The 25,315-nt window shown below is 38.5% G+C and overlaps 1 protein-coding gene across 30 annotated transcripts in view; it reads left to right on the top strand.

Annotated features, from left to right (window-relative positions):
- The window catches only part of KCNMA1 (potassium calcium-activated channel subfamily M alpha 1), a 519,886-nt gene that overhangs the window by 225,684 nt on the left and 268,887 nt on the right, over positions 1-25,315 (top strand). For all 30 annotated transcript variants that reach the window (XM_076338440.1, XM_076338419.1, XM_076338420.1 and 27 more), the window contains one exon: positions 20,332-20,393. In XM_076338440.1, coding sequence (XP_076194555.1) covers positions 20,332-20,393 — 62 coding nt within the window. The remainder of the gene's footprint in view (positions 1-20,331; positions 20,394-25,315) is intronic.

The following is a 25,315-nucleotide window of genomic DNA, read 5'->3' on the forward strand; positions in this document are numbered from 1 at the left end:
CATTGCTGTTAAAGACTGGATTTGAAAAAGTGCTCAGATACTAACTTTGCCAAGCATTTTTTAGTGTCAGGATTATTGAAATGGGAGATGATTCATATGAAAATCTTGCTCCCTTTTTAAAAAGCCTAAATTGAATTCATTAGTAACCTTAAACATCTGGCCTTATAGCACCAGGGAGAGAAAGAGTTTGGTTGTTCTAGTCTACCTTTCTATTCCTGCAGGACCCCTAGCTATAGCGTATTATTTTAAGGTACCTTGTTGAGCCAATTTTAATTGTATATATATAATTTTTTTTAAAATACAGCTTATACTTTATTAATTATACTTCCTAGATAAAAATATCCATAATATTGCAATGAATTAAATGACAAACAAAACCAAATATAATAGAAAGCATGAGTTCTATGTAAAATCCAGTACTACTGGAGAACACATGAATTAATGACCAATAGTGTGGTGTACCTTTAATTTGTTCGGCCATTGAAGGAAAACTTTTGTTAGCCGGGTCTCAGTCGTGCTCTTGCTAATCATATTGCTGCTCCCACACATACATGTTCTTTGACTCTCTGATGTAACTTCTCTGAAGCATGTAGACTGCAAGCATCTGGTTTACATATGCCAAAATTAGTTTATTTCAAACTGAAGTTACTTGTGATGGGAGTAGGATCGCTTCCCTTTAGATTCTGTGTGCAGATCAATAGAACTCATTGTTTAGCTGATAGTCAGCCTCTATTTTCCTTTGCTTATTTTTATACCGTATTATTTACTTCATTTATTTGTAATGGAAGTATTAGTTATTAATGCAATTTATTTTATTCTGGAAAAATGATTTGCTGTCAGTAATGCTGTATACTGAAACTGAGAAATCTAGATTCCACTGAGGCTGGCAGAAAGGCAGGGTGTTCAGCACTTGGCTGGGTACAGATAAAGAAGGAAAGAGGAGTAAATTCTGTCATGTGCTCTTGCTTCTCCATAAAAAGGCATACTCACTGACCTCGAAGAATAATTTAAGAACAAACAAACAAACAAATTAAAACTATTTAAAGTTATTATGATAACTGTTATTTAAAGTTGTTATGATAAAACTCCGGCTTTTACAACTCTGCTTGCTGTGCTTTTATCTTGCTTCTTGGGACAGATTAGTAGCTAACTGGAATAGTAAAGCTTTTTTTTATTATTACTATGGCTTTATAACCAATGGAAAATAATGAACATTTAGAATCATAGAATCACAGAGTAGTTTGGGTCGGAAGGGCCCTCTAAAGGTCATCTAGTCCAACCCCCCTGCCCTGGGCAGGGACATCCTCAACTAGATCAGGTTGCTCAGAGCCCCGTCCAGCCTGACCTGGAATGTTTCCAGGGATGGGGCATCCACCACCTCTCTGGGCAACCTGGGCCAGTGCTTCACCACCCTCATAGTGAAGAGTTTCTTCCTTATATCTAATCTAAATCTACCCTCTTTCAGTTTAAAACCATTACGCGTTGTCTATCACTGGAGGCCCCTTTTTTCCCTTTAATTTTGATTTTCTGTGGTGTGAAACTGCTTTTTTTCCCCTCCTTTTTTTTTTTTTCTTCTTCCTTGTAGAAACTCTTTTGGAGTGTCAGAAAAGGAGGTTATTTAGTGATGAAGGTACTATGCTATATTATGAATTATAAAATTTAATGTCACTTTTTAAACAATAAACTCCGAGAATTTTGTCTGGAGCAATTGGATTTACTTAATAAATCTTTCTCAATGGAAGAGAGAAATCATAAAATAAACTTCACTGTGTAAAGAAAACACAAAAATTCAAACCCCCGTAATAAACAAACAGCCAAATAATACAGTTTGCACAATACCGATTAAAACGGACAACTGCTTACCAAAGCTTTATGCTGAAGGCGTTAGACTCTTCAGTTTGTTGCATAGTACACGGAGCTGGGCTTAAGCCGCCTGTCTTTTGGTGTGTAATGGATCACTGTTGGTTTTTTGGTAGTTTTATTGCAGTTTGCTTTGATGAAATGGAAGTCCTACATAATTTGCTGGCCCCGGCACAATGTCAGTGCTTACGTTTTCTTTGGCAAAAATTTAATATGGTTCATGGCCAGAAACAAATAAATGAGCGGAACTGGCAACTATAAAAAAAGAAAGTAACTGTTTCTTCCTATCACCTTTTATATAGTGCCCACAAGTTCCTCTTTGCTAGTTATTATCTAACTTCATCAAAACAAGTGTTTGCATGAAGATCTGCATTTATGAAAGAGTAAATTATGTACACATTCTCAAATATTTGAGAACTGAATTTAAACACACTAGTAGTGTTAGTTCAGAGATTTATCAGAGAAGCAAAACATGATCTTTTCTTTCCTGGATGTGGACAGAGGTGTTTTGAAATGCAGGATTTGGCCTGAAAGTCAGGACACTGAAGGCTGAGCGTTCGCTTCTCTGACACAAAATTGTCCTGTAATGCAGCTTGAGTCCTTGAAGCAGGTATACTCAAATATGTTCAGGCATTTTTGGCCAAAGATATAAATGACTTGGTAAATCTCTTATCTTGCACAAGACTGCAACATAGAAAATTCACAGGAGTCCCTACTTAGGTTTACACCTGAATTATGCAACTTCCCCTATGCTAATAATAGAGAGACTAATTGTAATGAGGTACCTTTGCACTGTCCCTAGGGATCTATCTTTCCACAGTTCAGTTTCACAGTAACTCTGAACAGTTGTAAAGTAAAAGTTGTCCCAATCTAAATGTTGTCTATATAGTTCTAAGCAAAAAAACCAACCCAAAAACTAAAAGGTAATGTTGTGGTTTAACCCCAGCCGGCAACCAAGCACCACGCAGCCGCTGGCTCACTCCCCCCCGGTGGGATGGAGGAGAGAATCGGAAGGGTAAAAGTGAGAAAACTCGTGGGTTGGGATAAAGACAGTTTAATAGGTAAAGCAAAAGCCACGCACACAAACAAAGCAAAACAAGGAATTCATTCACTGCTTCCCATGGGCAGGCAGGTGTTCAGCCATCTCCAGGAAAGCAGGGCTCCATCACGCAAAACACAGCCCCATACTAGCTACTGGGAAGAAAATTAACTCTATCCCAGCCCAAACCAGCACATTCTCCACCCCTTATTCTATACCACTTACATGATGCTCCGGTCTCACACTACCCACTACATCCTCATTAACCCTTCTCATCCCTTGATATAACACACAGTTAAAAATTGTGGTGGTGGTGGTGGTGGTTTGGGTTTTTTTTAAATGAAATTAAAAAAAAATAATAAATGAGATGTTCATATTATCTTGTCTCTGGAAACAGGGACGTAAGCTGAAATGACAGACCAAACCGATGCAATTTGGCAAGACTCATGATAAACTGCTGTTCAGTGGTACTGTTAAGAGTGGACTGCAAATAACGCAGAAGAGATTAGTTTGATTGGTTTGGTTTTCTGTAATAATAATACTTGTTTCACTGAACGTAATTATAATGCTATTGGTCAGCTCTAGCGTTCCTGTAAGTTTGTGGAGGAGAGCAATGTTTCTGCAAGTTCATCAGATCTTAGCTCAGATGCTTCTACTCTGCATTTAATCCTTTTTTGAAAAGGCATGTAAATGTAGCAGCTCCAAGATCTCTCTCTATATGAACAATTTATGGCTCTCAAAAATAGTAACTTAGGCACACTCAGCTGCTTTTACAAGTGCTAGAAGAGCTCCTTCAGGAGTCTCAGGGCCTTAATAGAAAAAAAGTAATTTTCTCAAGTTAACGGACTGAGAATTTTACAATTTAAAATGGTATTTGAGCTTTGATCACTCAGGACCTCTTGGATTGCAGAAACAAAAAAATGCAGGATTTTTTTCATAAAATTACAGAGGAAAAAAGCTCCTTTTTAAAACAGGCACTGTCAATTTGTTTTTTTTCTTGGGTATTGGAATGCTTTCTCTAAACTCTAATTTTAACACTGTAAGTTTCTTGCCTCTATGGTCTTGAAGAAACCTTTCAAAACATGAACTGAGCATAAGTGAATGTACTGACTCCTATTGTTTGCAGGGAATCAAAAAACTTCTAATGAGAAGTTAAAATTGTTACGCTTTTAAATGAAGGGTTAGATATAAATTTAGAATTCTGGGGCAATCGGGAGGAAGTTTTGATCTGATGTATGTTACATTTCTATATAAGAAAGTCTTTGCTTTAAAAGTGTAAGACTTTATATTATAAAGTGTTAAATTTTTGAAGGGCATTGGAGGACTTGATTTTTTTTCAGCCTTCGTTCTTTTTGGATGGAGAGAGGAAGAAGGGGTTTGCTTGTGTTATCTTTATGCATCTCGTTAATTGTTATTCTACTTGTTCCATAAAAATACTTCCGAAATTAAAATTGTCAATAAGCTATTATTCAACTAGTTTAGTTTAATATTTTTTCCATATAATTAATTAACTCCATATAGTTCAAACGTGCCTGTGCAGGTATCATCCAAAATGTTTGCTCCACAGACTTGCCTTTTTTCAGGTTTGGCTGGCAGATTTGAGAGGTGAATTACTGACTACTGGTTTTTGCAAGTAAAGGGGCTGCGCTTAAGTTCTGTTGAGTCACACAAAGGGCTTTGTTCTGGGAAAATATGTAAAGCGGTCAGAGTTAACGCAATCTAAACGGGTGCTCTGTGTATTCAGTACAGTGGTCATTTGCTTCTTATCCACCAAGGAACTGGAACAAAAATGAGACGGCTTGCTCTGTTAATGTGCAGCTTCTAAGTCCGGTGTCAGTGGCAGAGCGCCTGTCTCAGGGTTGCCTTGTCAGTGCAAACCGTGTGTGTCACCCATTCTAACAAAGCCTTCGCTCATTCGCAAAAGCCTGTCCTCCTGGCCGCGTTCTACGTCGTGGAATAGCCCTGCAGCATGTTCTTGTTATTAGTGACATCCTACTATGGCTCTTGTAGTTAAGAAAAAGCTGCAGCTTTAAAATCAGGTATGTAAGCGGATACGCATGTGTGTTTGGTTTCCCTGGTGGTTAATATACCTGGAACCACGATAAGAAACCAAACTATGAATTGAGAAACTGCTTAAACAAGAGATCCCCAAGGAATACATCAGTGCTGCTGGCAGTCATGTTAATGAATCAGTAGGTGGACTTCCCGTCCGAGCCGGCAGTGTTCAGTTGCCCTGGCACGCTTTTACATAGGTCTTTGTCGTACGGTTGTTTTGATCGGAGCGGGATTCTGAGGTTTTAGGCAATCAGCAAGAGGAATTTTAACTTAATTTGATGTTTGAAATTATGAATATGAATGCTGAAAGCTCTTCCTTCCAGCTCTGTCTGGGAGTCAGAGGAAGCATGTCAGCCAAGCTGTTGAGAAAACAAATTATTTGTTAGTATTAGGACTTGATAGTGTTTGTTCTTGTGCAGTGTCATCACCACAGTATAAATATTTCTCATCTGCAAATTTGGTATAAGCATTTTGAAGTGTCATTGGACTACATTTGATTCTTTCCTTGTTTTTTTTCCACTTTTTGGTCTTGTGCAGGGGTGTGTATGTACAGTGAGCTGGTTCAGTGGAGTGGGGAGGTCATTGGCAGAGCCCAGGGGTTGATGGCATTTTGCTTTGATACAAGGACAAACAGCCCACCCACTGCTGGTGCTCCTTCTCTTTCACCTGCCACATTTTCCTTCGCTTTTCACTGAAAGAGAAGAACAGCAGTGTCTTTAGGGGAGGCTGAGCATCAGGGAAGTGGGTCTGGTGATGCAGCGCAATGGAGGAAAAGGGCTGGGCCTACAGCGGGGAGAGAGAAACTTCTTATCCCAGACTAAAGACTTAAACTGTTGTTACATCTAAAAAACGTGTTAAAAAGGTAATTTCCCCACATCTGGCTTTCAAATTTTCTGCTCTAGAATAGATTCTAGAAAGGTGACCTATTTTAAAATACATTTTTTGAATAAAGCAACATAGGACTGAATCTGTATAGGAGATCAACAGTAAGAGTTTCAGGAGGGAGGGAAGGGAAAGCACATGAAAAAATGAAAAGAAAAGGAAGAGGGTTTATATCTCAATGGCATAATTTACCTGGCCAGAATCTCAGCCAGATTCTGCACTACTCATTCAGAGAAAACCCCTTTGTCTTTCACGAAGTTTGCTGCTAGATTTTGTGTAGTTCATGCAAGATATAGTATTTTCTTGCAACACTTAAAAAACCAAAAATCCTTAAAACCCAATATGTACTTTCAACTTCTGCCCATTCCATAATATTTCAAAATGTGAAATAAAACTGCATACTATAACATAAAGACATGGAGTTGCAGCAATACCTCTTATAAATCTCTTTGGCCAGGATAGGTATGTGATTACCTGGTGGTTTGTCCAATTTTGTTTTTTGGTGGTTTTCAGAATCATAGAATCATAGAATTATAGACTCATTAAGGTTGGAAAAGACCTCTAAGATCATCGAGTCCAACCGTCGACCCAACACCACCATGCCCACTAAACCATGTCCCTAAGCGCCTCATCTATACGTCCTTTAAATACTTCCAGGGATGGTGAATAAATGCTCTTGTAGCTCCTCAGAAAGAGAATATAGCCAGGCTGAAGCAAGCGTGCAGAAAAGGGGGAAAAAAATATGTACCAGCTGACAGTTATGAGGCAGAACATAAGCTGAAGTTGTATGTTCCTCGTTCTCCATCCTCTGTTTTTTATGTCTGTGAATAAGACCACTCCAAAGTGGAGGTCAGTAGCCTTACAGTCTTAGACCTTCACAAGGGACCATATAAAGCATGCAGGAAGGCAGGCAATTTTCTAGGTCTCCCCCCTCAAGAGGGCATCTGTAAGAAGAATAAGGATGCTGATGGGAGATACCACAGGCTAGCAAAGCCAGGTAGAGTTGCAAGGACTATGGACCCAGAGGAAGGGATATGATTTTGAAAAGTTATCTTTGAATTAAACTCTTCATGTGATGTAAAAAGAACAACAAAAGCCACGACACCAGAGGGTGAAAGTTAAAGGACCTGACATAGTGTTGTCGCTAGCAGGAGAAAAGGTCAGCTGAGGTAACGGTTGGTTTCAAGGCCAGATTTAGTGGTCACGGCTGTATGTTTTTTAAAAGCAAGGGTAGTAAACAAGACTATTAGAGAGAGTTACGCTGGAAGGTGGTTCTGCAAGCCTTTAATCATACGATTATATGATTTTATCTTTAAACCACATTAAAAAGGCTTATAAAAAATCTTTCAGTTTTAGAATTGTAGCCACATAGCAACACAAGAAAACTCACCTGCAAGAAACAAGTTTGCTGAATGACTCAGTCTTTGCATCCTTACAGAGAAGCGGCTCTTTCCATCCTACCCCTCAAAACATAGAAAAAATATTCAGCACAAGTAAAGGTTTGTTGTGTAAAAATAACTTTTTACCTTCGCTTGCTACATCATTTGTTTTCTGCATTGGTCTTTAGTGATAGTTGCAAATCATTGATTCCATTTCATACCTCACGTGAATTTCTCATCATTTGGTACATGATGTTGAACCATAATTCCAGATTAACAATACTCACAACATGCCATCGGCATTTCCTTGATGTTTGTGGTATGGAAATCACCAATGCCTGTAATTGATGGTATCAAAGGCTTCCGTGCCTTTCTCTGGAATACCAAAGTGTGAAGAAACCTCCATGTAGCAGTGCAGCCTTGCACCAAATTGTGAATCAAGAATTCACCTGTAGTAGCGTATAACTATGCTTGCGCAGATTTTACATAAGATAAAAGGAAAATTTATGCTCATGTTTTTTAAAGGAGCAGAAACCACTGTATGAACATTTGTTCAGTTTAATTCCAAAGCCCATCGAAAATGGCTTTCTTACCGTGAGTGAACGCTTCCCCATAAACCAAGACCACCACAACCCTGAACATTTGTCTACTTTAGGTTTAGCTGCTCCAGTGAAATTGCTAAATTTTGTTATCTAATTACGTAGAGATCTCATATCGGATGATTAATGACTATGTCAAAGAACTAATTGGCAGGCTTTTCAGTTCAAATTAGTCTAAAAACAAGAGCTCACATTGTCTGTATTTATGTTGCCATGGGAAATTGAGAGTTCTGATTAGAATTATACGTTGCAGTAGCCCCTGGAAAAGTATTGTGCTGGTTTTATTTGCTGTTCTGAGATAAGTTGAGGTATATGCTCTTGGATAGAATTATCAGACATCTTAGGTCTGTACAATGACTAGAATTTAGTCAGTGCTACAATTTACAGTCACTGCTCAGACTTGCTCTCTCTCTATAGGTTTCTTTTGTACGCTAATTAAAGGCAGCGTTTGTATTCGCAAATTCTCATATAAAGCTGGGTGATTAAGTAGGTTTAGATTTATTCCTAACGATCAAAAAAGTCAATTTCTCAGTCTTCAAAGCAGATTGGTATGAGAGATGTTTTCCTGTGGCTATCAGTCAAAGCTATCGATTTTGGCAAAATGACTGAAGGACAAACAATGCCAGAGAAAAAGGAGTACAAACGTGCTTACAAAGGTGACTTTCAAAAATACTATGTTGTTTAACTCCATCAACAATAGTTTTCCCCCTTCCTATTTAGCAGTGTTTCCTCGCATTGATTTTGTTCATTGATGTGTTTCATATTTCATTTCATGTGTAACATATTTCATTAAATATGAAACACGCGTTTCATATTTCATTTAATTGATGCATCCCCCTTTGCCGTACGTGTGAGTTCTTGTGACTAAGAACCGACACAATCGACAAGGGAGGTCATTGTTTCTGTGTTTGTGGAGTTCTGCTATTTGAAAATTTAAGAGTAGTAACAGCAAATCTGAGAAAATGAACTTACCCAACCCATTCAATCATAAAACCTTAGCAAGAGGAAGTAACCTCTTTTAATTAGTCCTCCTCTCATTCCTCTTTCAGCAGTTATTGACATGACTGACTGTCGTGTAGGTTGCATGTCAGACGCTAATGTCCAAATGACTGAGGAATGTGAGGATTCTTTTTGTCCGCCACACAATCTAGCGTTAATTTGAGTGTGCAAGGTAAACGATTTCATTAAAAGTAATCCTTGAAGTGATCCATTCACAAAGAAATGTAGTTCCTTTTAGTCTTTTCTTATGACATGGCAATAAAGCTTGAAGATCCTTTAGCAGCAGTGTTAATATGTATAATACTGTAACGACACACTAGGGGTTGCAGGATCAGGCCTAAATTCTCAGGTCCACATTTGCAACTTCATTCATTCCTGAGAGCACTTGCTAGTGGTTTTTTACCCCAAACCCTTGTCTCCAAAAATATATTTCTGATTTCAACATTTAAAATACACCGCATTTTCTTTCCCCTATTATCTTATTCTTTTCTGGCATTTGTACCACCATTCTTTGGTTTCTATCTTGTTTTTTCCTTGACGGTTTCTTGGATGTTCTCTTATGTTGTTGTTCAGTTAACAAATTGCTGATGGGAACTGGTGAGGAGTACAGTATATTGAAGTAAAGAGAAGAGCAGCAGTGCAATTTGTTTGCTTAGGTTTTGGGGGTTTTTTTTGTTTCAAACAAATACTGATTAAGAACTAGAAAATTGCTTACTTTAAAAAGACAGCATTTGCCAGTAATTTTTTTTTTGTTTTACAGTTTATTAATTTTCAGTCCTGTATTGTGGTATGCCAGATACAGGGGTGGGTTAACTGTTGGCAAATGATTACTTTTTAGTGGTATAGACCTTATTTGATTTCCTTTGTTGCAGGTGATGAATTTCCCTGACGTTGAACCACTGTAGTTAAATTATTTTCTAAATTAATTACACAGATTCTGGTGATGGTTTTGGGGCAATATCTTGTCTCTTTTATTCTTTCCATAAGTTAGTGCACTTTTGTGCTTTTCAAGATGTTCCACGCACAGGTGGAGATTTTTTTGCGTAGGCACTATACCAGAAAGTGCAAGAGTCTTTGCTTTCTTCTTCATCTCACTTACCTCGATCGCTTTCTTTATCCAGAGGTGGGATGAGGTATTATCAGAACAGAGAGTTCCACCTGAAGTTATTTGGTTCCAGTTCTTCATCTGGAGATAAAAAGTGTTCAGCCACAACTGAAACATAGGAACACAGAAACACCAACAAAAAAATTAATTACCGTAGACTGCATTTCAGGGCGTGACACAGTGAGCAGAGGCTTTCCCCAGGCCTAGCACTGGGGATGGGACTGTGAATAATTAACATTATGAGTGCTACTCTCCTGCTGGGTTGTATGCAGTAGGGGGACCACGCTCTAGAGCTGGGTTCCGTTGCCTCTGAGCAGCTTTGCAGTTGAGCTTGTTGGCTTTTCAGTTAGCACGCTTTTGATTGTTTGACAGGTCAGTCACTCATTTCTCTAAAATGACATTCCAGTAGGCTCACTGATGGCCCTTATCTACAGTCAAGACTACGAGGAACTTGAAAATGAGAACGCTGACACCTGGAAGAATAGTTTGTAGGTAACTGTTACCCGCATAACTCTTTTGTTCAGTGCGGCTGTAGAGCCAGTCATGCAGCCACTGGAAACGAGGGTGAGTTACGCTTTTACCAATATACAAAAAGTGACTTTTATTTTTGTTGACCTTAATGGGAGGCGATTTGGATGACTGCTAGGTAATCAGGAGGAAGGACCTTTCAGGTTGGAGGAAAGAAAGAATATATATATATATATATATATATATATATATATATATGCACGCACACACATATTTACATACATATAATGCTATGCCTTTAGCTCTAGAAAATGGCACATTGTGATAGAAAGTACTGCTATTTTTTTGACTAATGAAATTAAATACCGAATTGGAAAAGTTGCATGCACTTTAATTGGTCATATTGCCAGGCACTCTCCCAGCAAACCTAATTAACTTCAAGCTACAGAGCACTATTAACAGATGGGACTTTTTGTCTTGTATTTTTTCACTAATTAGAAAGTCTCAGTCTTTTCAAATTTATGGATTGAACAGAAATTTTCATTTTATTGTCAATATGGCAGTGGAAAGTTGAGGAAAAAAATCACTTTGATAAAGAAAGAAAAATAAAGCTGAACTATTAACACATATTAGAAGCACGTACAGAACAGGACATAGCAAAGACATTTCCTTTTTTCAAAATTCTTCCTCAGATGAGATTGGGAATGTGTGTGGGAAACAAAAGTGCATCAAGATACTCATTTTCTTTGGTTTATTTCCTGCTTTGATTTTTCGTATTCCTGAGTCTGGTGTCTACTCTAATGATTCCTGAATTTTGATCCCACAGCACCCCTTTAATAAGAAAGACCCTTCTTAATTTCAAGCAGTCTGCTCAAATGAGAGGTAGTCTGTTAAAGCGTATGTAAAAAAGTTGAATCTTTTATTGGAGAGAGAATAAAATGCAGCTGATGGCAGACAGGCTGAATTTGCTAATTCTGTTTTGTGTGGTTTTATTCAGAGATGTCACGTATCCTACTCCCAGTGACCTGTTACCTTAATTACTTACTACAGTTATGAATAGTTAGGCAAGCTCACAGTGATCCAGGTCTTTACCATGCGTCTTGCCTGTACCTTGCAGATAATACTCAAATTACTGTTCAGAAGCGTAAGTTCAATATGTGGGAACTGAATATGTGGCTAATTTTTCTTTTTTTTTTGGTAACTTTTCTGTATCTGCTGTATCTGTTTTCTCTCCCAGCAACTTTGTTTCTGTATTTCTTATCACTATTACGCAAGCGTGTAGAAAGAGATGCATTAAATATGAACTGTGTTTTTTAAGATATATTTACAATAAATACATAATTTTAGATTCAGTAATAAATTAAAACCCTACCATACTGGGTAGTGGCTTAATGGGACCAAAAATGTAATTCCGGAAAGATAAACAAGAAGTTTCTCTTAGAAAGAGATACTGACGCCTTTCTATTTAAATAAAGCCCTTTAATAAAGAACGTCCCTTTGCTCTCATAGATGGCGCTGACACTGTTACGCAGTGTCCTACTCAGGCTTTTTGTTATTATTGTGGCAGCAGTAGAGGTCTCAGCTGTGCCAGATCCCTTGCAAACACCTGTAATGAAAGACAGCTGTTGCCCAAATGAGTTGACATGCAGTATCCTTGCCAAAGGAAAGCAAGAGGGAGAATCGGAAGCCTGGAGAGGTCAAGTAATATGCTTTAGGTCACACACCGCATGAGTGGCAGCACTAGGGATATAGCCGAGTCTCCTGATTGCTCTTGATCATCGTCCAGAGCTCATGCTGACCTACTTTACTGCTGCCTTTTATTTTTAAAATGAAATCCTTGCTATGAATTTTCCTAGAGAAGTTCACTGAGACCTTACTGCCTATTGGTTTATCAGATAGTAATTTCTCACTCCCCTTCACCTCCTCTTTTGGATAAAATTTGACTTTTCTTGGTAAATGGTAAGTCTGTATGAGCTTTGCCAAAGGGGAAAATTTATATAGCGAAGAATCTTGTAAAGCTGCCAAAGTTTTCAGTACTCCTTTTAATGCATGTTGGGGACTAATTTGGTTACTGTAGAATTTAATAGCTAATTAACTTTTTAGTTAACTCCTTGTTGTGTAATGAAGGTAAACAAAATCAAAAAGCAGAAAATGTAATTGAAAGGAAGTAACTGGCATGCAAACGTTTTCAAGTCTGGGTTTCTGAGAAGTCTTTAATGTGGCTATCAAAGTTGCAAAGTTTGGATTTAGTACTTTAATTGCTTCAGGGTCAAAACTAAGAGTTAGTAAAGGCTCTTCAGGACTGTGTGCTCTTGAACCTTTTCTGACTTCCCTGAGAGATGGGGTTACTCAATGTCCAGCTCGGAGGTGCTTAGTTCCTTCTAGAACTGGATGCTAAATCCTAGCTGACATTCAAAGCGTGGAAGAAATAGTAGAAATGTGTTGGGTTGGTTCCCCCCGCGGCACTGCCTGCCTCTTCTGCATGCAAAACGGCAGGATCGATAAGTCACCGAGACAGATTTACTAGCTAGCACGCTACCCAGCAGACACATCCCTTAAGATTCATAGCTGTTCGCACGTATCCTGCCGTCAACAGCAGGTGCTGACTGTAGAATTTACACTTTGCCTGTACTCGCATGAGAACCAAGGCATATATCACTGCTTCTTCTTTATAGTATTATGTTCCATCAAGCGTGGCTCTTATACAGGGAGTGTATTAACTGCAAAATCTGTTTCCCTATATTTGTGACTAAAAGGTAAACGACAGGAAATTTCCCAGTTTCTTAGAATCCTTGTTCGAACTTTTCATTTATTATTTATTGCTGGTAGGAACAAGATGGAATCTTATTTTGTCTTTTCATTATTTTATCGCTTTATCTCTCTCCTCCTATTCACCCACTTTAGCCCTCGTTTGCTTGCATTTCCTGGCCTGCTCTTGTAAGGTGGCTCACGACCACTGGCGTGTGGTTAGATAGTTTTCTTTAAAGAGAAGCCGCCGTTGTATGCAGTTGTTCTGGAAGATATTGAGAGCGTTTCATCAGTAAGAAATATGATCTTGCAAACCTGAATGAGGTAGAGTGACCTCCTTAAGAATTCATGACCTCATAGAGTAGGTGGTGGATATTTCGTACTTTTGCCTTCGTCGTTTTAGTTATTTATACATTGGCCTGGGAGGGACCAGGTAAAGAAGCAGGGGCAGAAAGACTGGAGACAGGGCAATGTGTTTAAGCCCGGAGAAAAGTCAGTCTACAGCTCCACCCACAGCATGGTACTAGGTCCTGCTGATGGATTTGAGAGATCCTCATTCCTGCTTTACTCCTGGGTATCAGGGCATAGTGGGGAAAAAAGTCCCTAAACAGAAATTTACTATTGATTGCTATAAAAAATATGTATCGCATTTTATTTGTCTTGACAAATCACAAAGTTCTGAAGACCATTTTGTTGGATGAACTAATATGAATTGTATAATTTAACATCATGCACCTGCTTTAGTTCACTGTGATGTGTCCAAAGGTAATATTAATAAAAACATCTTAATGAAGTAAGTGCTACCAAAAAAAAAGAGTGGAGAACACTGATTTTTAAAGCAAGAATCTACATTGCATCATAGTACATAGCACTTGCTTCATTTGTATTTATAGTAACCTAAGAGATATTAATTGCTCAGCTGTTTATATCAGCTGCAGTGCATAATTTCTTACCACTTATGGCTTTGCCTACATGGAATGCTTTCTGAATTGTTGTTTGCATATAGGGTATCAGTTAATGAGACATCAATTTAAGTAAGCCCTTTTGGCTCCTCTGCGGTCTAGACTTGCTCAAGTCTTACTTTTGTTAAACTGCAGTAATTGCACGGATGCTGGTGCATATCCTAGAGTCTGCGAATTAATGCTGGGATTGCCAAGCAAGGATTAAGTAATTCCTACTTCTGAAATGTAACTTGCAGCTGGTGTGTCCTTAGCAATGCAGGTTTCATTCCTAACAAATCCAGACAAGTAAATTCTGTTTGTCTATAAAAGAAATACAATTGATTTCCATTTTCATGGTTAAAGGAAGTTTGTTTTTTCTATTTGAAGTATGTAAATTCTGATTCAAATTAGGTCAAAACCTCAGGCTATTGAGGTTATTACTAATGCCAGCTTTAGTGTTCCAAAATTAGTGGATCCTTGAGGATGTCACTTTATGATTATGAGAAATAATTTGTATTCTCCTTATGTAATTTGAAACATAAAAGCTAATAAAGCTTTATTTTAAAGCGTCATATGAAAAAACTCAGTAGTTCATTAACAGAATTTACTGTATGGACGTAGAAATTAAAATTAAGTGAAATTCTAAAAATATCAGTAATTAACAACTTAATATATTCTAAGCAGTACAGTAGGCTTAGGGTTGAAAAATTTAACCTTGGAATGATAAGAGTTTCAGACAGATATTTCTGAAGAACAATACACAACAGATTGTCATCAGATAACAAAATAAGGATTCTCTGGTGCCCTGAAGTGTTAGGGGTTACAGGATTCCTGGAAGTTTTTTCTTTTCACTGTGTACTTCTTATTTTAATATTTAATGTTGAGAGGCGTATAACAACAGGCAACTATTCCTTCCCCCCCCCCCCCCCCCCGCTTTTATCTTGAGTTCTATGCTACTTTGTATTAATGATGTTTGGATAGTTCCGTATTGTTTAAGCAAGATTTTACCTTTGAAACGTCAGTGAGTTCTGTTTCGTGTTCCACACAACGTTCAGACGTTACAGGGTAACGAGAGATTGAAGTTCCTGCTCTAGAGTCCTTACATTACTCATTGTTGTAGATGTATTAACTGTAGCCGTCCTCTCTAATGCGAACAGCCTTTCCATTTTCCCACGTTTCTTCAATAATGCCAGGACATTAGTTCAATGCACTTGTAGGGGAAACAGTGCCACCCGTTCGATCATCACTCTCATCCTTTCGTTACATAGGCCTGGTCCTGGAAGGTGTGCTGATCCCCTTCACAGTTATCATGGCTTAATTCTGGTAGTATTTTCTCAATGCCTGTACTTTCCCTGCAGTTTTATTATGTTGCTACACCCTTATTAAAATTTCCAGGGTTTGTTTTTTTTTTTTTTTGCCTTCTTTTCTGTCCTTAATGTGGATGCATAAAGTTTGACTGCAGTTTGACTGCAACAGAGCAGTCAAAGCTCTTCTGGAGCACCTTGCTAGCAGTGGAGAGCAAAACATTTTTACAGTTTTCTTTAAGTGGATTTTATCTGCGGTTTCTCTGACTCCTGCCTCAAAAAGGCATTGTACACTTTTGTTGAACTCTGTGGCTGGATATTTTTTTTTTAGGAAAGATTTAAGGATATGCAGCAACTATTCCATGTTTTTCCCCCTCTTTCCTTTAATCAGATTGGTGTTTATTTTTAACTTGATACTAAGTGCTTAGTTAGTGTAGCTGCTAGCAGAAGACTTCACATTTCTTAATCGTAAACAAACAGTAAGTTATTACAAATCAAAAGATACTTTCCTTCCAGACAGAGAGAAGTTATAATAGATGCGTAGCAAATGCAAAGTTGTGCCAAATGCATTGGAATAATAAACAGAGCAAGCAAGCTTCTCCCCATGGCCTGGTTAGCAAAAAAGGCAATAATTCACATACATATATGCTTTTTTCCCCTCCCTTAGATCCTAGTTGCTGTGAGTTTTGGGGTATCGGTCTGTCTATGTTCATACCTCTCTTCAGGTGTAGTAAGTTCCCCAAAATAGGTGTTATCTCCCATGACAATCTAGCAAAGACTCTAATCTGAATCTAGACTCAATAGTTGTCTCCCTGGGTCTGAATGACCAGGTTGCATTCAGCTTTTTTAGATGGGAATACAGCAAAAAAACTTGCATCTGAGACTCTATCAAATGTGTTTACATAGCATGGAAGGGTATTAATTTCCTTTTTTAAAATTTTAATATAACTCTAACCGGATTGGTTCAGGCCCTGCTTTTTCCACACACTTGATGTATTCAAGTTCAGCTCAATACCTCTGTCCCTTAGCAAAGGAAAAAAGTGTTTCTCTGCTAGCAGGATAAAAATGGAGTTTAAGATTCCATTCTCTTCTGATGCCCTTTCTGTGATTTTTGGGGACGTTATGAATTGTAATGTTAGGTATGTGTTTTGGGGCAATAGAAGAGAAAACAAGCCTTGATTTAAAATCAGATATGTATTACAATAGGGGAATGGTGTAGTTTTGCATACATATCTCGCTATTTGGTGTAGCATGGGAATCTGGAGCTTCTTGCAAAATTTAGATATTTGCATTTTAGTGGCAGTTATATGAATTGTCATAGAACATTTAAATTCCTTAAGTGTCTTGGAAGATCTTACCCAGAATCTACATAACATTATTTAAGCAGCACAGTGATGATTATTAAGGGATTGGAGATAACTAAAATGCAAGGCTGGTATACAGTTATGCTGGTTTTGTTTTAGAGGACTCCTTTGGCTAGTAGGCAATGACTGAATGTTGTGCCCTAAGACTTTCTATGTGAAATGGAAAATAAAAGTCCAGCTTTACTTGTGTACTTTGCAAAACTAGAAAGAATGAGAAGAGTGTCATAGAGTCCCAAACAGATTACAAGTTTAGTTTCTCAAATTTCATTCTCAGCATTAAATGGTCGTTTCGGCATCCCTGAGCTCAAAACTCGTGCTATAGGGTGAATCTGTTTTGATTTTGGGTTTTTTTGGGGGGTTGGGTTTTTTGGTTGTTTGTTCGTTGGTTGTTTGCTTTGTTTTGGGGTTTTTTTTAAGGAGATACCTGCATTTAATAGTGGTTTTGATGGTGCTGTTAGTATATAAATGATTCTGAACAATGTAGGCTAAAACGTCACCTTTAATACTTGACTTTAAACCATGTAAGATTGAATAGCTGTGTTTAAAACTGGTGTGAGTCAAATAAAAATTTTCACCAAAGATGTAAGCGCTGTCTTCCCAAAACCCTCAGCATCTTGGTTAACTCTGTTTTTAAAAAAATATGTAAAGACTTCCCGAGAAAAATACTGATACTAAATAATTCTAGAGCTAGAGAACAGAGCAGATTTGATTCGGATACAAACTGTGATTGTGTGTGGCTTGGAATACTGCAAGGGGTGGGGCAGGGTGTGCACAATCAATTTGATTCCCAGTAACTTAATTCAGAGAAAAACAGGCCTTGGGATCACTGCTAATCGTAATTTGGGGTATATTGTCAGTTGACAATCCACAAGTTCTATTCACCACATTAGTTTCTTATGAGATGGTGAGACTGTTGTGGTTTATCCCCAGCCGGCAACTAAGCCCCGCGCAGCCGCTTCACTCCTCCCTGGTGGGATGGGGGAGAGAATCGGAAGGGTAAAAGTGAGAAAACTCGTGGGTTGAGATCAAGACAGTTTAATAGGGGAAGCAAAAGCCGCGCACGCAAGCAAAGCAAAACAAGGAATTCATTCACTGCTTCCCATCGGCAGGCAGGTGTTCAGCCATCTCCAGGAAAGCAGGGCTCCATCACGCGTCACGGTGACTTGGGAAGACAAACGCCATCGCTCCGAATGTCCCCCCCCCTTCCTTCTTCTTCCCCCAGCTTTATATACTGAGCATGATGCCATAGGGTGTGGAATATTCCTTGGGTCAGTTGGGGTCAGCTGTCCCGGCTGTGTCCCCTCCCAGCTCCTTGTGCCCCCCCAGCCTGCTCGCTGGTGGGGTGGGGTGAGAGGCAGAAAAGGCCTTGACCCTGTGTCAGCACTGCTCAGCAGTAACCAAAACATCCCTGTGTTTTCAACACTGTTTCCAGCCCAAACCCAAACCACAGCCCCATACTAGCTATGGGGAAGAAAACTAACTCCATCCCAGCCAAAGCCAGCACAGATTCTTACCAATTGATATGGATTTAATAGCTTATTTCACCTTGCAACAGCTGCATGCATCTGATCAATAATGTAGTTTAATGAAAGAAGATTCAAACTCTAGATGTTACCATTATATTAGACTTAGGTAGTAAAAATGTTATTTGAAGAGTTTCATGCTTCAGTCCTTGAATTGGACTGACAGATCTCACTGATTTGGGTGATAATGCATCGGATAAGATACCAGGTACTTGTACTCAGGCAAAATACTCTTTCTCAGACATTCACAAAGCAAAAAGTTATGGTCAGCAAGATCTAAAAGGAACGAAAAATTAATTTAAACTTTCAGTTGAATAGAATATTTTTAACAAGTTGTAGTGATTACATACTATTAAGAAATTAATGAGTTTCTTTCTTTTATTGGAAAATACGTGCATGTTTGTTTTGGCCCTGTACAGCTCCAGAGTTTGATTATATAATTATAATTATACCTTGCTTCAGATACTGCCATTACAGCATTGAGTGATAGCTGAGAGTAGAGAAACTTCTACATTGTTGTTTCAGTAAGTCTACTTAGAATTAACACATTGCGCGTTCCCTTGTGTGGCTTGCACTATGACTGTCAGGCTCCTTCCTAAAACGGCAGCTTCAGAAAAAGGTCTGAAGCCTACGTTGAATGAAGAAATTTTTCTTTCGGTGCTCGTCTGTTGCTTGAGCAGTTGAGGTTTAGATAGCGTCTTAAATTTTAGCCACTTCTGACCTAAGCAGTTGTATTTTAACTGGCAGTTTGAGGGGCTGCATGTCCCCTTAGTTAGTACCCTGCTATACCCAATCCTGAGTGATCAATTCTCTGGGTTTATTTTAAGGGACGTTACTTCTAAGCAGCTACTTGAGACGTGCCTGCCAGAAAACTAAGGGACATTTTGTTTTGATTCTGTAGACCAGCAGATCAGATGAGTTGCAGGAGACATCATTTTCCATCTGTTTGCCATCCTTAGTGCAGCAGACAGGAATCTTTTCTGATTTCTTCCAGAAGAATTGCGTTCTAAGATACAAAAAATAGCTTATTGGGTTCATGTTTTCAGAATCCAGATTACCCAGTGGATGGCATTGTTCAGGAGACCGAAACCTGGAGTGAGGGTATCAGAAATCTAAGTTGCAATGGGTACACGAACTATTGTGTACTTCGTGATTTCTCAAGCCAAAATTTGAGTGCAGAAATTTCAGTTACGCTGTCCTGTGTAGATGCAGACCTGCTTTGGGTAGGATGTGAAACTAAATCTTCCCACAATGTTGGAAAATCTTTGGGAGCCAGTAGAACAGACAATTGTATTGGCTTTATGTTCAGAAAAAAGAAATTAGAGACAGACGGAGATGTGATTAATCCAGCTTCTGCGGCGCTAGCCAGAAAAGCAAGTTCTACCTTGTTAATAAGGGCTGGATGCTAGACCTAACAAAATGATTTGGTTTGAAAACTTTAACAGATTTAAAGGGGGAAAAACATTGGGACTACAAGGTGCCCAGGGTATGTATTCATTGTATCAGGACATGCTGCATCAAGCTGTTCTTTTAGCCTGTGTGAGAGTTAACTACGGTCTCAGTGGACAGTCGTGCAGAGTAACTACATGTTTTTACATAGCCTTACGCTTATCCTGTGGATTTCACGACCATGTATATAAATGGAAATTCAGTTTAATCTGTCATCACTCTTGGTTTGCCTACCAGTGAGCAGAAACTTACTGCCGTCCTGAAGGATAGGTCTGATAAAGCTATAGTGTGATTTGAATGCCATGCAGTAGGATTGCTTGCCGTTTGAAATGAAAGAATATAGTTTAGCAGAGCTTAGGATCTAGGACCTAACTGTGTACTGGGTTTCCCTGAGCTAGGATTCAACTTGTTTGTGTCTCTTTTTCAGTGCAAGAAAGCATTGTATGATAATATATAGTGTTTGAAATTCAAGCAGGAGTAGCTTTCTAAAGAAAATGACAGCTGAAATTAAAAAATACTAGTTTATGATTTATTTTTCCTGTCTTTTTTGTGTGTAAAAGAATAAATGTTTCACTTTAACACTGTTAAATAATGACTCTTTTCTTTTCTTTTGTAGGTTGTCTTAGTCTTCGCTCTTAGTATTGGTGCTCTTGTAATATACTTCATAGATTCGTCGAAGTGAGTATTTTAGTACATTTTCCTTTCCCTCCTTTCCTGCAGCAATTATACATCTTTAAATTGCTCCATTCATCTACTTCAAATCAGTGCTTGGGTCTCATCGCCTGGGTGCGAAGAACTTTATAATAGTGCATGGTCTACCAAAATAACTCAAGAATGGGAAAAAGATCTTATGTAAACTAGATTGAACACAGTCACATTGATTCTGTAGAATGAATAGAGAGAAAAACTACTTTTGTGTGTTGAGATTATACATACTGTTGCAAAATTACAGTTTTTATCTTCGTTGGGCATATGTAGAATCTTTCCAATTCAAGACTAGGATAAGAAATACAGGGGAAGAATATTTGCCAAAAAATTACAGTTTGCAGGAGGAAAAAAGTGTCTTAGGAGACTGGCAGGAACACTTCTGAAAAACTCTGAATGAATTAGACAGTATGAGCATCATATCTTGCATATCTGTTCAGATTTCCAACTCCTGGGTTTGATAGATTTCTCCCAAGATACAGTGAGCCAGTAAAAATCTGCACAGCATCTCGGTATTTTTTAGATTTACACCAACATTATCATATAGTGTTGTAGCTTTGGCCAGGCAATAGGCAGTTTCATCCTGACCTTTTGAGGTACGTGATGGTTTGATACAAAACCAGTGTAACTAGGAATATCCTCTTTGATATCATTCATAGTCCACCCTTGTTTTCATATCAAGCTGGACACTGTCAGTGGTGTAACAGGTAAATTGGTAGCCTAACACAGAAGAAACCAATAAAAAGGGACTTAATAGAATATTATTCTGTTGAATCCAATTATTTTGGGAGGATGATAGTCTGAAGTATCAATAGCATTTTAAAGCTCTAGGACTACGTATTTGCTGCTTTTCTCCAAACTAGTTTTAGGCTTGCCATTGCTGCAACGGTTAAGAGAGTATGCTGGAGACACTCCCTGTGAGCCAGCCTAGCTGTCTGTAATGGCAGTGGTTACGTTCTAAAACAATCCCTGTGTGACTCAGAAAATCAGACATTTCACTGTTGACATCTCTACACACTGATATTTAGGTAGGTGGTAGCACCAGCAAAAGGCATTCTTGAATATATGGATGTCAGCTCTGTATCGTGTGAGTTTCAAGCCATGCCTTTGTATGTGAGATGTGTCAAGCATAACACAAATAACTAAGGCAGAGATTTTCTTTGTCATGTCTTTCCCATGCCAAGTCATGGGAAAACTCAAGTTCTATCTTGAGCTCTCTTGAATTGAGGACAATAATTTTTCCTTCTTAACGCTGCAGTGAGTGTTCTCATTAATTTTAGCAAATTTTTCTTTAATGTGTCACCACTGAAGCACATAAGCGCTTTTCTGAAGATCTTTTTAAAAACTTTCTAAAGCACAGTGGCAAAGCTTCTGGGTGCCCAACATATCCAGGTCAAAAGTGTCAAATAGAATAAAATCTGTTTCTGCTTATGTTTCAATTTCAGACGAACGAAATACAGCTATTTGTCGGGGCAATTGTCTTTTGTGAAAATAAGGGATTATATAATTATTTTTAGGCACTGCATTCTAGAAGCCTTTGTTCGATTGTTTTCCTCCAGGAGGGCAAAACTGACAACGTGGGAGATTTCTCTGGGGTGCTTCAGCTTTCTGTGGGCCACCTAATCCATGTACTGCCACTGGCTTATTGGCTGCTCTGTCAATGGGGATAGAAAAGTGTTTTAACTGTAGGTTGCTCGGTTTTTTCAGCCAACGTTTAAGTCCCAGCTGCAGTTTAAATTCAGCAACCTCAAGTTAATATACTCTACTTGCACGCTTTTCCTTTGTTTTCTCCGCCTTCTCTCTTACCCTGCTTTCTTCCCACGCATATGTCTTTGTCTTTTTTTTTTTTTTTTTTTTTTTTTTTTGGTAAATACTCATTAGTAGGTTAATTCAGGTTAGATACTCCCCAGCTATATCCCTGCACTGAAAAATTCTGCTTTATTCTGTATTAGCAGCTGACCTGACACCCATTTCAGCAATGTAGAATCAAATGTAGTGATATATCAGGCTATTTAAGATCCCCAAGTGCATGATTAGTAAAAGTAATTCCTTTTAGAATTTGGTCAAACGGGGAATATTGAAGGTAGGGTGAGAGGAGGGCTTGTGATATCCTCAACAACACAAGTGGAACAACAGAGACTACGGCTTGGCCAGGAGCAGTGGAGACAAACAGGATCTAGTGCTCACACCAGACAGTGACATACACCATTGTGTGCTTCCCCTTGACAAGGCATTCTATAGCTGTTGTATTCCGCCTGTGCCATGGACACTTAGCTGTCGTTTGATCTTCCGCACAGAGTGACAAAAATCACGTCTTCAATCCAAAGCTGAAGAGTAGTAGTGCCAGCATTTGTCTGAAACAAAATGCCAGTGATCAATTCATCCAAGACTCTTAACCTGTCAGTAGATTTGCAGATGCAACGGCAGGTATGTCCACAAAGGAATCCTACATGACTTCATACATAAGGGGCATCGAGAAAGATGGGAATAACACCGCCGCTTTCTTAGATAGTGAAGGAAGGGGAAAGAGTGGAAAGACCGCTGAGTTTTGTCAGGCAAGCATGTGTGTCACGATTAATTCTAGTGGAAGACACTGAGGAAATCGATAAGGCTCATACTGAAGGTCCCACATACAGAGGGACTCATTGCTCCCTCTGCTATATTCACGGTACAGGGAAGGTGACTGGAGGCAAAATGAGTGTCGTCACAGCTGTGAGAGGAGGGTGAACTAAGAGCATTTCTGTGCTACCCAGTTCATCACTCTAACAGACGCTCTCCCAGACTAGTACCGCATGAAATGGTATGTCCAGTGTAATGCTGTTTGGAGAGATCCGAGGTCAGAAAATAGTGCAGCTTCATGAACATGGTATCCTCTATACCAGTTAGTCCTACATCTCAGCAGAGCCAATTAAGCAGCTTCGTGTTGCGGCACAGTATGCCTTGTACTAATTCTGGTTCTGTCACAAACTTAGGGATCTCTGTACCATACTCCGTTACAAAATACGGGCGCAGTTGTGATCCAATACATCTGCTTTAATCTGAATTGACTTTTCTTAGTAAGAAGCAGTACTTAACTCACCTTTTAAGAAAGGTTCTAAACAAAATCACAAAAATAATCGTTCTTGGTGGAAAGAATGAAGGTTATTAATTTTGGAAACTATAGGGATTATTCCGATACCCTTCATTAAGATTATTCTATTGTTTATTCAATGCTTCTACTTTTTACAAGCCACCAGCTTGAATCGTTGTCTCCTAGTACCACAAAATGTATATAGAACACTTTTCTTTAAAGTGAATATGTACACTTTCAGTGATGCATGGTAGCAACTAATGGAATATTTCAGTCCTTAAACTGAGAATTTATTTGCCAGAGAAATGACTGTCTTGGCATCCCTGTCAATTAAATGCAGTCACATCCTGGTAGGAAATGTTTCACTTAGTAATAAGGACTAGACTCTTTCCTTCCTTTATTTTAGAATCTTATTCATAAAATACTGTTTTCTTGGACAATGGTATTTTTCAGTACTGGAAATAGCAGTTAAACATGAAACATTTGCCAAAGAGGTATTATAAATATCACCCACCTAATTATTTTAATCTTTAGGTAACAAATAACCAAATAATTACATTTTTATTTTTAGAGATTCGTTCACTTTAATGTCTGTCTTCCATTTTTAGTTTGACTAAAAGCAGAACAGTCAAAGAAGTCATAAGCAGTTACTTAGAAGAGTTTTGATTAAGAAAGTGATCTACTTTAGTACAGAATAGCATCATGATGGTTCTTTTCTAATTCATGTTTCCTTTAAAATTTTTCATCATTTAATTCTGCAATGTAAGGAAATAAGGGAATTATCCTTCATTCTTAAGAGGAAAATCTGGCTTGATGTGCCCTCTTTAGATGGTTCTCTAGAGTCTGCTGAACGTGCTGCAGTAGCATAGAGAGCTTGATGTCTGCCAGTACTTTTTCATTCCCCATGCTTTTTTATAAGTAGTTTTCACAATCTTCCTCCTTCCTGTGTCCACTTCTGTTTATTTTTCTGCATGTAAAAGGTGTTTTAACAGATACATATAGAAGTAGTTCTCTGAGTTTTATTTACATCAGCATTAAAGATGAATTGCCTATTTTCATTTCCATTTGTCATCCTGACCTCTGCACATCGTACTGAATTAGTGACTTGAATAGAGTAGAGAATAACATTTGCTTGCCATGATCATCTTTAGGCACGGTCAGTAAAAGCGCTAGCAGAGAACTCAGTTTCCCGCTAAACTGGTAACTCGGGGCTCCCATTTTCTATTTCTTGTAATGGCAGTAGCATGGAAACTGTTTATGATGTGAATATCCTTTTCTACTCTGGTTCTCTTTTCTCTTCTGGGATGCAATACAATGTAATATGCAACCATAGATATAAGCTGTGCTTTTCAAGCACAGAAACTTCACTTTTTGGCCAGAGAGCTTGCTTTCTAATGACCAGTTATTACTGTCCTGTCTCTTGAAGTTTAGCTCATTTACTGGAGTCCCTTCACTAAAAACTGACGTCAGTGTAGAAATAATAGAGCCCATGAACGGCCGTGTGAAAACATAAAAACTCTCACCACTTGCTTTATATGTTCAACTCGCACGTGTTTTTCAGATGAGTTTTTTTGGAGTTGTTTGTATTTTCAGAGGCACCAGTGTACTTATTCCTAAATAGCTATTTTTTTCCAATACTGTGTCACATATTGTACTTGATCAGAATTGTACATAAAAGCGCCATCTGGCAATGAGTGTAAAACAGCTGGATCTAAGAATAACAGTGGCACTGTGAATAGGAAGACTTATACAAATATACACGCAGTATACACAAATGTACAAATATATAGCTTCATGCTGAGCCCTGAGCTTGTTCTCAACTGTT

The sequence above is a fragment of the Aptenodytes patagonicus genome, chromosome 5 (genome assembly GCF_965638725.1).
Source record: "Aptenodytes patagonicus chromosome 5, bAptPat1.pri.cur, whole genome shotgun sequence".
Classification (NCBI taxonomy): domain Eukaryota; kingdom Metazoa; phylum Chordata; class Aves; order Sphenisciformes; family Spheniscidae; genus Aptenodytes; species Aptenodytes patagonicus.